The 14,169-nt window shown below is 40.7% G+C and overlaps 1 protein-coding gene across 5 annotated transcripts in view; it reads left to right on the top strand.

Annotated features, from left to right (window-relative positions):
- Window positions 1-14,169, top strand: part of BBS9 (Bardet-Biedl syndrome 9) — a 299,832-nt gene that overhangs the window by 162 nt on the left and 285,501 nt on the right. For all 5 annotated transcript variants that reach the window (XM_053949185.1, XM_053949253.1, XM_053949402.1 and 2 more), the window contains exons 2-6: window positions 127-406; window positions 1,518-1,638; window positions 4,684-4,834; window positions 7,378-7,442; window positions 9,885-9,998. In XM_053949185.1, the coding sequence (XP_053805160.1) occupies window positions 1,527-1,638; window positions 4,684-4,834; window positions 7,378-7,442; window positions 9,885-9,998 (442 nt within the window). In that variant the 5' untranslated portion in view covers window positions 127-406; window positions 1,518-1,526. The remainder of the gene's footprint in view (window positions 1-126; window positions 407-1,517; window positions 1,639-4,683; window positions 4,835-7,377; window positions 7,443-9,884; window positions 9,999-14,169) is intronic.

Below are 14,169 nucleotides of genomic sequence, written 5' to 3' on the forward strand. Positions count from 1 at the left end.
TGTGCGGGGTTTGAAGAAGAAAAAGAACAAGGCACTGAGTGCTTAGGGTTGGTTGTTTTTATTTTTTCTCCTCTCAGAAAATACAAAACTAATGTTTCTCTTCTTTGATCTTCCCCCCAAATACAGAACGAAGTGAGAGAGCCCAACGGCCCATGGCGCCGCTTCCCAAACTACATTTCCCAAGCTCTCCCCTGGGCGGGGCGTGGGGCGGTGAGTGGTTGGTGCTGGCGGCGGGGAGAGGAGGATGCTGGAGATGGCGGCGGCGGTGGGAATGCGCTTGTAGCCCTGCTGCTCTGTGCCTCGCCTCGGGCCGCGACTCAGCGAAGAGCTCCTGTGGGGAAGCGGGCCTGCCGCCCTGGGGCGGCTCGGACTGCGCTGTGCCAGGGAGCTGTCGCCTCCCTCCCAAGTAAGCCCCCGGCGGGCTCCGTCTCCCTTCTCCCGCTCCACGGGGATGTGTGTCTGTATGTCCGTGTCCGTGTCCGTGTCCGTGTCCCAGGCTCGGTGTAGGTGCTGTGTGTGCTCTCAGGGACTCTGTGAGGGAGGGCAGGAGGGAGTGAGAGGGTGTGTGTGGAGGGCTGCGCTGTGCCAGCCCGCACTCGGCGGCAGCAGGTTGCCTAGCGGGCATAGTGACGGGAAAAAGGTGGAAAATACGTGGTTTTGTTTGTCGGACTTGGCTTCCTTGAAAGAGGAAAGGCGCGGGCTTGCAGGCTGCGTTTGTTCCGAATCCCGTCTTTTGCCCTTCTTCCCGCTGGAGCTGCCGGTGCGTGGCAGCCCCTCGCCTCCTGTTCTGGCTGTGGGATCGAGTGTGTCCGGGTCCATAGGCACGGGGCTGTGAGTTTTGAACTAGGATAGTGTTATTGTCAAGCTGCCCGCAAAGGGATTAGTCTCCTCGCTCCTTCCCTCCCCCCTTCTTAAAATAACATCAGGTAGGGAGCAGAAAAGCTGATTTGTGCCCTGTATGACCGAGTTCTTTAGTCGTGTCACTGGAGCATCTTCAAGGAGATTATGCAGTGGAAGTTTTGATGTCTGTTTATCTGTTTATGTCTCCATTTACTTGTCTAAAAATAATTTCTCTTGCAGAAGACTTGCATCAGAATATTTTTTTTCTTTTTTTTTTTCCTTTTTTTTTTTTTTTCTTTTTGTTGGTACTCCTTGGTAAGAGAAGACAACTCAGTTCTGTGGCTTTGAAAACTTTTTATTACTTAGTGCTTGTAACAGAAGGCATTTAGCAGTTTTTAAAAGTCTGTTATTTTGTTGCAGTTTCTTCATATAACTAGCAGTGTCTATCACATCTAATTCAACTAATGACTGTAAGATTCCTGATGTTGTTTTCTGAACTGTATAACCAGAAAGTCCAGACACCTGGAATTAATATTTATTTAACTCACACTAGTGCAATGTGAAACTGAGAGGTATAATATACTTAAGGAAACCTGTTGCTAACAAAGAAGAAGTTTTTTGTATAAACAATTTAATGTAGTAGTATAAACTTTAACAATGGTTTGTTTCCTTTTCAGTAAAGAAGAATGTCCTTGTTTAAAGCTAGAGACTGGTGGTCCACCATACTTGGAGAAAAGGAAGAATTTGACCAAGGCTGTCTGTGTGTTGCTGATGTTGATAATAGTGGCAGTGGGCAAGGTAAATTCAGACTTAAAATTGCTGGCTTTTATGCCACACAGCTATAGGTTGCTTTGACCAATGCATGGTGAAAGCTTGATAGCCAGGCTAGTTGGCTAGTTAGTTTTAGGTCTGCTATCTTTAATGTGTCCTTGTAGGCTTAAAAAGACAAATTCGGTGCTCTCTATCTTTTTATATTTGTATGCTGCTCAATATGTTTAATTCTTGCTTGTGTTCACTAGTAAATTCTCTCAAGTCTTATTCCATCAATGGTAGATATTTTTAAAATAAAGACTTTTCAGTTAGTCATGGGAGCAAACACATTGTGACTTCTAAAAACCTAAGGGGAGAAAAAAGGAAGGTGAGAGCTAAAAAGAATTTAGAAAAACAAATAAACAACCCTTTTGATCTGGGAAGTAAATGACTCTGCTTGAGCAAACCCTGCGTTTCTCTGTAGTCATTAATAATGTGAAATTATCTTTGCTGTCAGGGAGGGGTTTTGTGTATTTTTAAAAATGAATAAATTCTTGGTGTCTTTATGATATCATGCCACCTTGGAACTTTGTTTTTGCCTGTCTTTTAAATACCAGGGGTGGTGATTCAGCCACTTCCCCTGGCAGTCTCTTCCAATGCTTCAAAACCCTTTTGGTGAAATTTTTCCTAATATCCCATCTAGGTTTTACAGCCCCTGGTGCACCTCTAAAACCCTTCACTGGCTTTGTTGCCCTTCTCTGGCCATGCTTTACCACCTTCATGACTTTCTTGTAGTGAGGGGCCTAAAAACTGAATACAGTATTTGAGATGCAACTTCACCAATGCTGAATACAGGGGGGCAATACTTCTCTGGCCACACACTTTCTGATACAAGCTAGGATGCCATTGGCCTTCTTGGCCACCTGGGCACATGCTGGTTCATGTTGCAGCTGCTGTCAACCATCACTCTAGGTACTTTTCTGTTGGGTAGCTTTCCAGCCACTTTTCCCCAAGCCTGTTGTGCTGCATGGCGTTGTTGTGACTGAAGTGAATGACCTGGCACTTGGCCTTGTTGGACCTCATACGACTGGCCTCAACCCATTGTTCCAGCCTGTCCAGATTCTGCCATAGAGCTATCTTACCCTCCAGCAGATAACCCTCCCACCCAACTTGGTGTCATCAACAAACTTACTGAGGGTGCACTTGATCCCCTCATCCAGGTTGTTGATAAACATGGTAAACAGGACTGGCCCCAGTACTGAGCCTGGGGAATGTCACTTGTGACCGTTCACCAGCTGGATGTAACTCAATTCACCACCGCTCTCTGGGCTCAGCCACCCACCCACTTTTGTACCCAGCAAGCAATACACCAGTCTAAGCTGTGACTATCCAGTTTCTCCAGGAGAATGCTGTGGGAAATGCTGTAAAAGGTTTACTAAAGTCGAGGTAGACAACATCCACAATTTGTCCCTTTTCCATTAAGATGGTCACCTTGTCATAGAAGATCAGCTTGGTAGAACAGAACCTGCATTTCAGAACCCCGCTTGCTGAATTTGATCCCCTGGTTGCCCCATACAAGCTGCATGATGGCACTAAAGATTATATGCTCCATGACTTTCCGAGGTCAAGCTGACCAGCCTGTAGTTCCCTGGATCCTCCTTCTGACCATATGTGTAGATGGGCATCGCATTTGCTAATTTCCAGTCAACTGGAAGCTCCTTGGTCAGTCAGGACTGATAATAAATGATAGAGAGTGGCTTGGTGAGCACTTCTACTCTCAGTGTCCCTGGGTGGATCCCATCCAGCCCCATAGACTTGTGTTTGTATCTAAGTGATGTAGCAGAATGCTGACCATATCCCCTTGCATTATGGGGGCCTCATTCTGCTCCCTGATCTTGTCTTCTTGCTCAGGGGCTGGGTACCCAGAGAACTGCTGTTGTTCTGTTGAAGACTTAGGCAAAGACAGTACTAAGTACCTCAGCCTTTTCCTCATCCTTTGTTATTATGTTTCTTCCCATATCCAATAAAAAATAGAGGTTCTCCTTGGCCATCCTTTTGTTGCTGATATATTGATAGAAACATTTTTAGTCTTTTATGGCAGTAGCTAGATTAAGTTCTAGTTGGATTTTGGCCATTGTAATTTTCTTCCTGCATAACCTTGCGATTCAGCAGATTCAACCCCCCTGATTCAGCTGCCCCTTCTTCCAAAGGTCATATCTCTTCTTTTTCCTGAATTCCAGCCAAAGTTCTGTGCAGCCAGGATAGTGTTCTTCCCTGCAAACTTGTCTTTTGGCACATGAGGATGGCCTGGTACTGTACCTTTTAAGACTTCCTTTGTTACAAATGTCCAACCTTCCTGGACCCCTTTGCCCTTCGGGACTGCCTTCGGGACTGCCTTCCAAGGGACTGTGTCAACCAGTCTCCTAAATGGGTGAAAATCTGCCCTCAGGAAGTCCATGAGAGCAGGTCTGCTCCTTCCTTCTCAAAGAATTGAAAATAAAATTTTGTGATCGCTGTGCCCACTACAGCCTCCAACCATCATATCACCTACAAATCCTTCTCTGTTCACAAACAGCAAATCCAGTGGGGCACCTTCCCTAGTTGTGTAAGGCAATTATCTTTCATACACTCCAGAAATCTCCTAGACAGTTCCTTTCTGCTGTGTTATATTTTCAGCAGACATCTGGTAACTTGAATTCCTCCATGAGAGCAAGGACTGGTGATTGTGAGACTTCTTCAAGCTGCTTGTAGAATATTTCATTGCCTCTTTGTCCTTGTTGGGTGGTCTGTAACAAACTCCAACCATGACATCTGCCTCATTGGCCTTTCCCCTGATTCTTGCCCATAGACTCTTAACCCTATTGCTGCCATCACTGGTGCTGAAAGATATTCGTGTATCTGCAAAAATTGTAATCACTAAAGTTAAACTAGAAGATGAAGCATAATGAACATTAATTTAATCATGTCAGTATTCTATCTTTTTAGGGTATTATTTGAAGCACTCTGCAGGAAATTGAATTCCACATGTGCATGCTATTGTGGTGTGTAGTATCCTATGTGTTGTTTTTGTTTGTTTGTTTGTTTGTTTTTTAGATAAAGTTATTGTAGGTAGTTATAAGGGATATCTCCGAATCTTTAATCCACATCCTGTGAAACCTGGAGATGAAGTACAACCTGAAGACTTGCTCTTGGAAGTGCAGTTGCGAGAGCCAATATTGCAGGTGGAAGTGGGAAAGTTTGTTTCGTAAGTAAATGGCAGGCTGTGGTGCTGTTTATTTAAATCTTCGATGTGATTTTCTTCCTTTGCTTTGGAGGGTGAGTTTTCAGTTTCTAGATGGACAGCAATTATTCACATCTATGACTCCTATAATATGCATTTGATCTGCTTCTTGAATCATCTTCATATAAGAGAATTTTTACTTAAGGTATATATTGAGGATAATCTTCCAAATAGTTATACAATTTTTAGAAGTATGTAGAACAGGAAAAACTTAACATTTAAAGTTATCTTTTAAGGTGTTAAGAATACTTGACTAACTTGTTATGGTCTAGGATGTAATACTGGTCAATTATTTCCTGTTTGATTGAGGATAGATCCTTAATTCCAATGAATTTAGTGGAAACAAGTGGCCCCAGGTAGAGGAGAGATACTGTGACTCTAAGGAAAACACCTTATAGTTAATTGGCTGTAAGAGAATCTGCTTAAGAGAACTTTATTTTAGAAATTAATTCTTGAAGGATTCATTTTAATTTTGAAATGAACTTCTAATACTGTGGCATGAACCTTATTTAAAAAATGAAAGTAAAGCCTGTACTAACCATGGAGAAGATTTGTGCTCTGAGATCAAAGAGTCAAGTACTCATGGAGCGACTGTCGTGGTTTGACATGGAAGTGAATTTTTTTCAGGAAGTTAGGTCAAACTAATCAGTGGTCAGGTTTGGATATTGGCACCTGGAGTGACCACTGAAAAGTATGGACACGCCTTTGAGAACACAGGGAGTTAAAAGCAAGAACTTTCAGGGAAGCTGTCTTTTTTAGTTCTAGTCGTCAGGGAGTGCAGACTCTCCCCTGCCCAGTCATGGGCTGGGTGGGGGAGGGGAAGCCACACGGCCTGGTTCAGGTAGGCTGAGGGGGCTGAAGGTCTAGAACTGAGCCAGCTTTTGCGGACAGAAGGGTGGAGAGAAGCGGAGATGCTTTTGTCCCCACCCCCCAGAGGGAAAGAGACAGAGAGCCTGACAGCACCTGGAAATTTGCCGGCAGAGGAGAAGAAGAAGGAGGGGGATGATGCCCAGTGTGAAAGTTGAGAGTTCTGGGCAGGGATTTCAGCTGTCCAAAGAGTCTGAACTTTTAACCCTATCCTGGAAAATGAAGGCTTTGTAAAATATTACTCCTCCTCGATTTATAGTAGAAGAGAGACAGTCCGGGACTTGAGATGTTAGAAGAAGAAATTTTTAGGTGGGAGGAGATGATGGAGTAGCATTTAGCTGGACTTTCCTTGTTAGCCATAGACTGAACCAAATTCTCCTGCAATAGAGACTGCATTTTAGGGAGATGCAGTAGTGACCCAAGGAGACCTGCTTCGGCAACCACCAAGACAAGAATGACAAGAACAGAGAAAAGCTGAAGAGGGAACAGTGATGCCCTCTGTCTTTAGGAAGAAAATTATCTCTGTTCCTAAACCCTTAGCCCCAGGAGAAAATAGGGGGGACTGTAGTCCCAAGATGAGAAGCTGAACTGTTGTCTCTTTTGGTCCATGGCAAAGCATCCTTAAAGGAGCCCTATGAGCAGTCTGTCCATGCACGGTGGTAAGAGCACTGTAACATGGAAAAGAGAGTGTCACACTGGCAGATTTTCTCCAGGCAGTTGCCATGTGTGACAGGGAAACACAGGGTGTGGCAACTGTGTTTCCTGGGAAGAGGGGGTCTATAGCACAAGAGACACTCCTCTCTCCCTTGATAGACTGAGTATTAATTATCTGAAGAGTAGTAATTTAATCAGGAATCCTGAGTGATGTTTCATAGTAGTTGTTTTGGAAATTAGGAGGAAGAGGGGTGTTTTAGAGAGTCTTCATTCTGAATTTAGTGTGTGTGTTTTCTATAGTAGTAGTAGTTTAATAAAAATTTTTTCCTTTGTTATTAAGCTTAAGCCTGCTCTGCTCTGTTCCTGATAACATCTCACAACATTTATTTGAGAAAGTGTATTTTCATGAGGTCGCTGGCATTGTGCCAGTGTCAAACCATGACAGCGACCCTTTGCAGGAATGATAATATCTTACTCTGTGAAATGAGCTAAAACATTTTCTGTATTAACAGCACAAGTACTTTGCTAGAAATACTATTTGTGTTTGGAGGAAGAGGAATGTGAGGGTTTGAAGGTTCCATGCAGCTAGTACAAAAGTGGATTTAAAAAATAGTAGTGTCTGATATTGCTGAATAATGCTTGTTTGGAGAGATGATCTGCATATCGTCCCTTCATGAAGGATTAACAGCACCTTATTTCAAATGAGTTTCAAACTAAACTGGGAAAATAATTGGGGTGCTCTTCATATTTGAAGCTCAAAATATGTCCTTAAAGGATTCATTTTGATTTTGAAATTAATTCCAATCACTTGAGCATGAATTTAGGAAGATCAGTTCTTCTGAGTTTTTATGCTAGCATCTAACACCCAAACCTTTGCATTTGGCCTACACATGAGAGCAATTTCAACATGTTTCTTGAATTTTTATCCTGTATGAATTCTATTTGAATTTATCTGAAAATTACGGTTTTTATATTCTTCTTTACAGTGGTACTGAAGGACTTCATCTGGCTGTGTTGCATTGCCAAAAACTCTGTGTGTATGCTGTTTCAGGTTAGTTTACAGATACAAGCTTTCCAGTGATTTTAAGTGTATTCTAAAGTTTAGATTAGGTTAATGTTAAACTTGGTATATACAGTGTTTGCTCATCATCACTGAAGATTTGCAGTCATGTTCTTTCACTCAAGCCCATGTATGAAGAGGAGGCATTAGTAATTAGGTTTAGCATAGGGTTGCTGGTCTGCTCCGTGCCTGAGATGCTGTGATATCTGTGATGGTCTGTGGTTAGCAGTGATTGTGAGCAACTAGTTCGCATTATGGTTTTATGAATTGGTGTTATTGTTCTACATGCTAATGAACAAATGGCTGTATAATGCCAACCTACTTATCTCTTTAAAAATAAGCAATTATGATTCTTTCTGAACTCAGAAGTCCAGATAATTTTTAGAAAGCCAGAACATTGGAAAGGTAGAAGAATGAGAAGACAGGAGGTTAAGACTGATAAGAAGGTGAAACCACTGTGTTTTGTCTTAAATCCTCTTTCTTCTGTAGCCTTTGGCTGGAAATTCTATATGATGTATTCTCTATGTATGTGAAGAGCCATGAAATGGCTCATGAGAGAGTCATGAAATACATATTCTGTGCTTTGATTTTTTTTTCTTCTATATGCTCAGAGCAAAGCACAGATTTAAGAGATCTATTTATGGAACACCCATCTTCAAAATTCAATAGACAGCATGGTGGTGTTAATTTTCTCCATGCAGGGACACACTCTGTGATTTCTTTCATTACAAGAGCATGTTTTCTTGTAGGAGTAACTTGTTTTCTATTTACAGCCTTGTAGTCAGGTTACAAAAATGTGCTCTCTTTGCCTATCTGGAGACACCTGTGAAAGTGGTCTTTGCTGAGGAGAGATTCTTAGAGATGTGCTGCAGTTTTTGTGCTTTCTCTTTGCTGCAGTAGTGTTTATGCCTTAGGGTTGTAGCCTACCAGTACAATTTTTATTAAAACAATTTATTTTAAAATTTGCATTAAGAGCATATGACAGTAAGTTTGGAAGTCTTTAGTAGTTATAATTTGCTGTTTGGTCTACATGGCTTAAGCAGTTAAGTAATAATAAAGATAAAATTTTTCTATCTTTTAATAGACTTTTCATACTAATCTGTAAGCATTCATGCTTTAATGGTAATTTCTATCTGAGTGGGTACTCTCAAACTAGCTCCTTTGAGAAATAACTGTCATTACTTCTTTATGCTTTTAAGGCAAATTGCACTTTCATAAAGTGGAATCATTACTTACTTTATACATGTTATCATATCTGTTATTCATAATAAAAATCACTATGCTGCTTTTTTTGACAAATGAAAGCATCCTTCAGGGCTAACTAAAGTATGGCCTTAATACTGTATTGCAGTCAATATACAGAGACTGATTACTTTCTAACTTGTTTATCCTGAAGTGTTGCTGATTATCTAGTTACTACTCAGCAGGCTTTTTCCCCCTCATGTCTATTCCAATCTTTTCCCTAACGTAGGCCTGCTTTAGGAGTGATTGTTTAAAACAATGTTTGATTTGTTTGGAGAAATTGCCTAGAAGGTTAGCATAAGTTACAAATCTTTCATAGAATGTTGTTTAAGTTGTTGTTGGAATAATATCTGTATAATTAAAGCTGTGGTAGGATTTAGTGCAAAACACCTTTTTCCCAACTGATGTGAGTGTTCTCAGAGGATTTTGTTTACTTTTTTTTGTTTGCTAATATTAGTCGTTAAGTATTACTTTATGTAATGAACTTTACTTTCTTCATGGGGTTCAGGAAAAACTTGATTCTCAAAAGAGGAACTTCAGTTTCTTTAGAAAGACTTTTATTTTCTGTTAGTTGCTTGAAGGAGTCAGGGAGTTAAAATTCATGCAGACCTTTTCAAAGAATGTGACATATATCACAAAATTAGTTTTGTTACCATATGTTTGTCTTATATCTTTGCATTGCTAATCACTCCATTCAATTTCAGGCAAAGTAAAGGCAAGTGGTAAGTGTGCCCTAAACACAACTTTGTCAAATTGGAGCTAATGACCAGCTACAGCTTAATTTGAGACCAAGACTGTTGCAGCTGAAACTGGTTTTTGGATATAGTATATTTACCAAATAGCTAGGAATCGTAAGAATGGCCCTTTGAGCAGGGGCAATCAAAGCTTTTTTCCTGATCTTAGAGGTGTGCCCAACATGAAAAATACATTTAAATAATAAAATCTCAGCCTTTTGCGAGGTCTTTGTACCATGTATAGTATAATGAGACCTTATTTCTGGTTCTGACTTTTAGGAATTTTTTAACTTTGTGATTTTTTTTTTTTCAGAAAGCAGCAGTGTGAGCCTACATATCTCAAAAGTCACTAGAAATTAAGTTATATTTTCTTCAGATTGTTTATACTGATACCCCTTTACTTCTTCCACAGTGTGTGTATCAAATGAATAAATATTTACCCTTTGTTTTTTTGTAGGAACTCACGGGAATGTGGAGCATGGGAACCAGTATCAGATTAAACTGATGTATGAGCACAATCTTCAGAGAACTGCTTGTAATATGACTTATGGCCCATTTGGTGGTGTAAAAGGTAAGCTTCTTGTATATTCTTTATCATTAGTTGTTTAACTGAATTTTGAAAGGCAGCATGATGCTATTGTCTAGAGGAAAACATCATTCTATTCATGATGATACTTTTTATCTGATGCATATTGAAAATAACTCAAGTTGAAATGAGTGAAAAATATGAAATGCAGAGTAGTTGTTTTCTCACATTTTGAACTGGATATGAGTTTACAACGATAATACTGATTTTAAAAAATGTGACAAAATTCCTGGCTCTTTCTTTGTACAACAAGGCTCTTCAACATCTAAAAAGAATTGTTTTATTCTGTGCTTTAATTCTATTTTACTTTTCTGTGCTTGCTTATCCTGGCCAAGTTAAAAAGTTCACATCTTCTTTTGCTGAACATAAGGTATCAAGTGTCTTGAAAGATATGAAATGCATATAATGTAATGTAATATGTAATGTTCTAAAAAACTACTTAAACTTAGATTGGGAAAATAGAACAGTGGACAATAATAATTATGGTGTATTGGTAGATTTGAATGAGTTTAATAGATATCAGTATTTTGTGGACTTGTTTTTGTGTCCTGATTTGGAAGCATTTAGATAGGCTTTGCATAACATCTCCTTTTCTTCAGAAGTAAAGATTGCCCAAAAATATTTGGGGGGTGGCAGTCATCAACAAAAATAGTGTCACTAAACTGTTGGCAAAGTGATAAGTCGCTTTCTGAGGCAGAAAGTCTCCTGCATCAATATGGCAAATGTAAGTAGACAGTCCCTCAGTTCTGTGTCTGTACTAACCTTCCAGTAATAATGCTACAATGCCTTAACTCAAACTCAGGCTTGTCCCTGGGCTTAAATTCAGCTGACCAAAATCCTTACTGATTGAAGAGATTTTCACCTACTAATTTCTTAACAGCTACCTTGGGGAAAATGGTCAGCTCATGTGGGTGAGAGTATCTTGGGTTATGAGTATCTTGAGGAGTGAGTGTGTATGGTATGGGTGTATTCCTGTTAAAAGCAGAAAGACAATACAGAAGTTCCTAAATCTGAGAAAAGGGAATGATGTTCTTTGACATTCTACAGTGGAGTTGCAGTAACAAATGTATAGGGGATAGTAAACTAAGTATTGCGAGTGTCTGGAACAGTTCAGAAAAAATAAAACAAGTAACCATGTACCACCATGCAGTTCTGCAGAAGAAATTATCTGGATTTTTGACATGCATGTTTGTCTACTGTGGAGGTCTAAGTAGAGGTCTGACCACCAGCTCAATCTTGATGCCAGACCTGTCTCATGAGCTGTGGTGGAAGCAAGTAGTCTGATGAAGAAGGTGTCTAGCATGCTAGAGAGACAGGAGGTAATGTTTACCATAGAACCTACTCAGCAAGACAAACACTTTTCAACACCTAGGATGGTCAAAATGAGGGCCAATCCTGACACAGCAGCAAGAATAGCAGAAGGAACTCTTGTAAGTTCTGTAAACTTTTCTGAGTTTTCTGTGTTAGCATGTTGTATTAATTACCTTTTCTTTTTTTCTTCACCATGTTCCAGTTTACATATGTGTGTTTATTGCTGTTGGACAAAGAATGATCTCAAGTCATAAATAAACAAAGAAGGCAGGGGTTTGTAATGTAATGAATAATACATATTCATATTATAAGATCAAGATGCTTTCTGTTTAAGACTAAAATCTAGGAAAATTATAGTGAATGTTCAGTTACCTGATAGGAGGCTAGTAAGGCATGTGTTGAAGCATCAGAGAAATTGTTAAAATGGACACTGGGGAAAGTTCTTTTTGGGAAATGAAGGAATATCCTTTTTTTTTTTTTTTTTTGATAGATATCCTGGTCTGAATGTTCTTTTTATGTGGCTTTCCTGGACTATCTGACTAGATTTCTTATCAAGGATGCTTTTAATCTTGCCCAAGCCTTTTGCAGTGAACCTATTTCAGTTTTTTAAAGTATCATCTTGAATATCTTGTTCTGTCCTTGAGGCTTATGAAGGACACTATTGTGGTTTTATTTCCATCTCAAAAGACCAGCCAGAGTGAACCAGAAAGGACAGCACGCGCTGTTAATTTTAGGAAACAAATACCTGTCCTGGTCTAGCCTGCCATGCTATCTATGTGTATCTATGTTTGGCAGATGTTCTTTTGTGCCATTGAGAGTCTATAAGTAAATAAACATGTTTTTTTTTTTACCATCAGCCTTCCACAGGCTTCTCTGGAATTCTTTTCAGGCATCTGCTAACAGTATCTTTCACCTTTAGTAGAGGTTAATTCATGGTGGTGCTGTAAAGCCTGCAGCAATGAACTTGCTTTGCTAGCAGTCTGCCTTCTGCACCACAGTCTGGAAGTAGAATAAGAAAATACAGGGAGAGGTTTTGCATTTCTTGCAATCTGTTACTACTGTGACTAATATATGTCTTACTGCTATACTCAAGTATTGACTTCGAAACAATGTGAGAGTGAAAGAGGCTCTTCACAGGTCATGTTCACAGAACTACTGAAGCAGATGCAGGAGAATGGCAGTTGAACAGAAGGAGGAAAGCATGCATACAGGGAAAGCATGCTGTGGGAGTGCTGGGGAGGAACATGATTTTTCATCTGAGTAAGCAAAGAATGCTGTAGGAGGTGACACAGAGAACTTGATCTATGAAGTTGCTCAGTCTTGCTCAGATTTCTCTTGCTGAAGGTTGTGCTTTTTTTCTTTTTATGGAGCTCTTAATTGTATACCTTCAGTGGTAAAGCAGTGCATTCTACTCAGCCATAGGATTTAACACTAACAAAAGAAAAAAAAGATTGAGTTTGCAGTCCTGAGGGGTATGGGACAGGTGAAAAGTAAAGTCAGGACCGTGAACTTCAGGCAAGCAAAATTCCCACTCTTCAAGGAGTTAGACCTGTGAAACTGCCTTCAGGGACAAGGTGTCAGAAAATGTCTGATCTTTGAGGATGCCTTCCATAGAGTGCAAGAGCTCAGGATCCCCAGGTGCGAGAAATTGGGAAAGGAAGGCAAGAGATGGACTGATGCCTGAATTTAGACCTGCTGGTCAAACTGAAGGGCAAGAAGGAAATGCATAGCCAGTGGAGACAGGGAGAGGTGACCTGGGAAGAATATAGGGATGCTGTCTGGTTGAGTAGGGATGGGGTCAGAAAAGCCAAGGTACAGATGGAGATGAACTTGGTGAGGGGTACAAAGAACAACAAGAAGGGTTTCTACAGGTACATTAGCCAAACACTGGCAAACTGGTAAGAGTGGATGAGTGGAAGGCTGAGAAATTCATCAACTTTTTTGCCTCAGTCTTCACTTGTAATCTGTCTTCTGGGGGGTAGTAAGGGAACAAAGTCTCTCCCACTGCAAGGGAAGATTGGCTTCGTGACCACCTCTGAGGAACCTAAGTCAAAGAGACCTGACTGAGAGGCATCCCAGAATCCTGACAGAATTGTCTGATGTAGTTGCCAGTCTCCATGGTTCTTGAAAAGTCATGGTAGCAGGTGAAGTCCTGGGTTACTGGAAAAAGAGGAGCACTGAATGCATTTTAAAAGGGCTGGAAAGGACCCCCCCAGGAAGTAGTGACCTGTCAGCCTCACCTCTGTGCATGGAAATGTCATGGAACAGAACTTCCTAGAAGCTGTGCTAAGGCATATGGAGAACAGGGATGTGACTTTAGGCAGTCAGCATGGCTTCACTAAGGGCAAGTCCTGGCAGATCAACTAGTGGCATAGTGGTAGGGGAGCCATGGAGTGACTACATCAGTGGATAAGGTAAGGTTTATGAATGTCATCTATCTGGACTTCTGTAAAGCCATTGACACACTCTCCCACAACATCCATCTCTTTTAATTGGGGAGAGATGGTTTTGATAGGTGGGCTGTTCACTAGATTATGAATTAGTTGTGTGGTTGCATCTAAAGAATCATAGAATCACAGAAAACCCAAGTTTGAAGGGACCTATCAGGATCATCCAGTCAACTCATGACCCTGTGCAGGGCACCCCAAGAATCACACCATGTGCTTCTTGAAGTCAGACAGACTTGGTGGTGTGACCACTTCCCTGAGGAGCCTGCTCAACCACCCTCTGTGTGAAAAACTTTTTCTTGATATCCAACCTAAACCTCACCTAACTCACCTTCTTGTCATTTCCTCAAGTCCTGTCACTGGTCACAAGAGTGAAAAATTAGTACTTGCTCCTCTAC

The sequence above is a fragment of the Vidua chalybeata genome, chromosome 1, assembly GCF_026979565.1.
Source record: "Vidua chalybeata isolate OUT-0048 chromosome 1, bVidCha1 merged haplotype, whole genome shotgun sequence".
Classification (NCBI taxonomy): domain Eukaryota; kingdom Metazoa; phylum Chordata; class Aves; order Passeriformes; family Viduidae; genus Vidua; species Vidua chalybeata.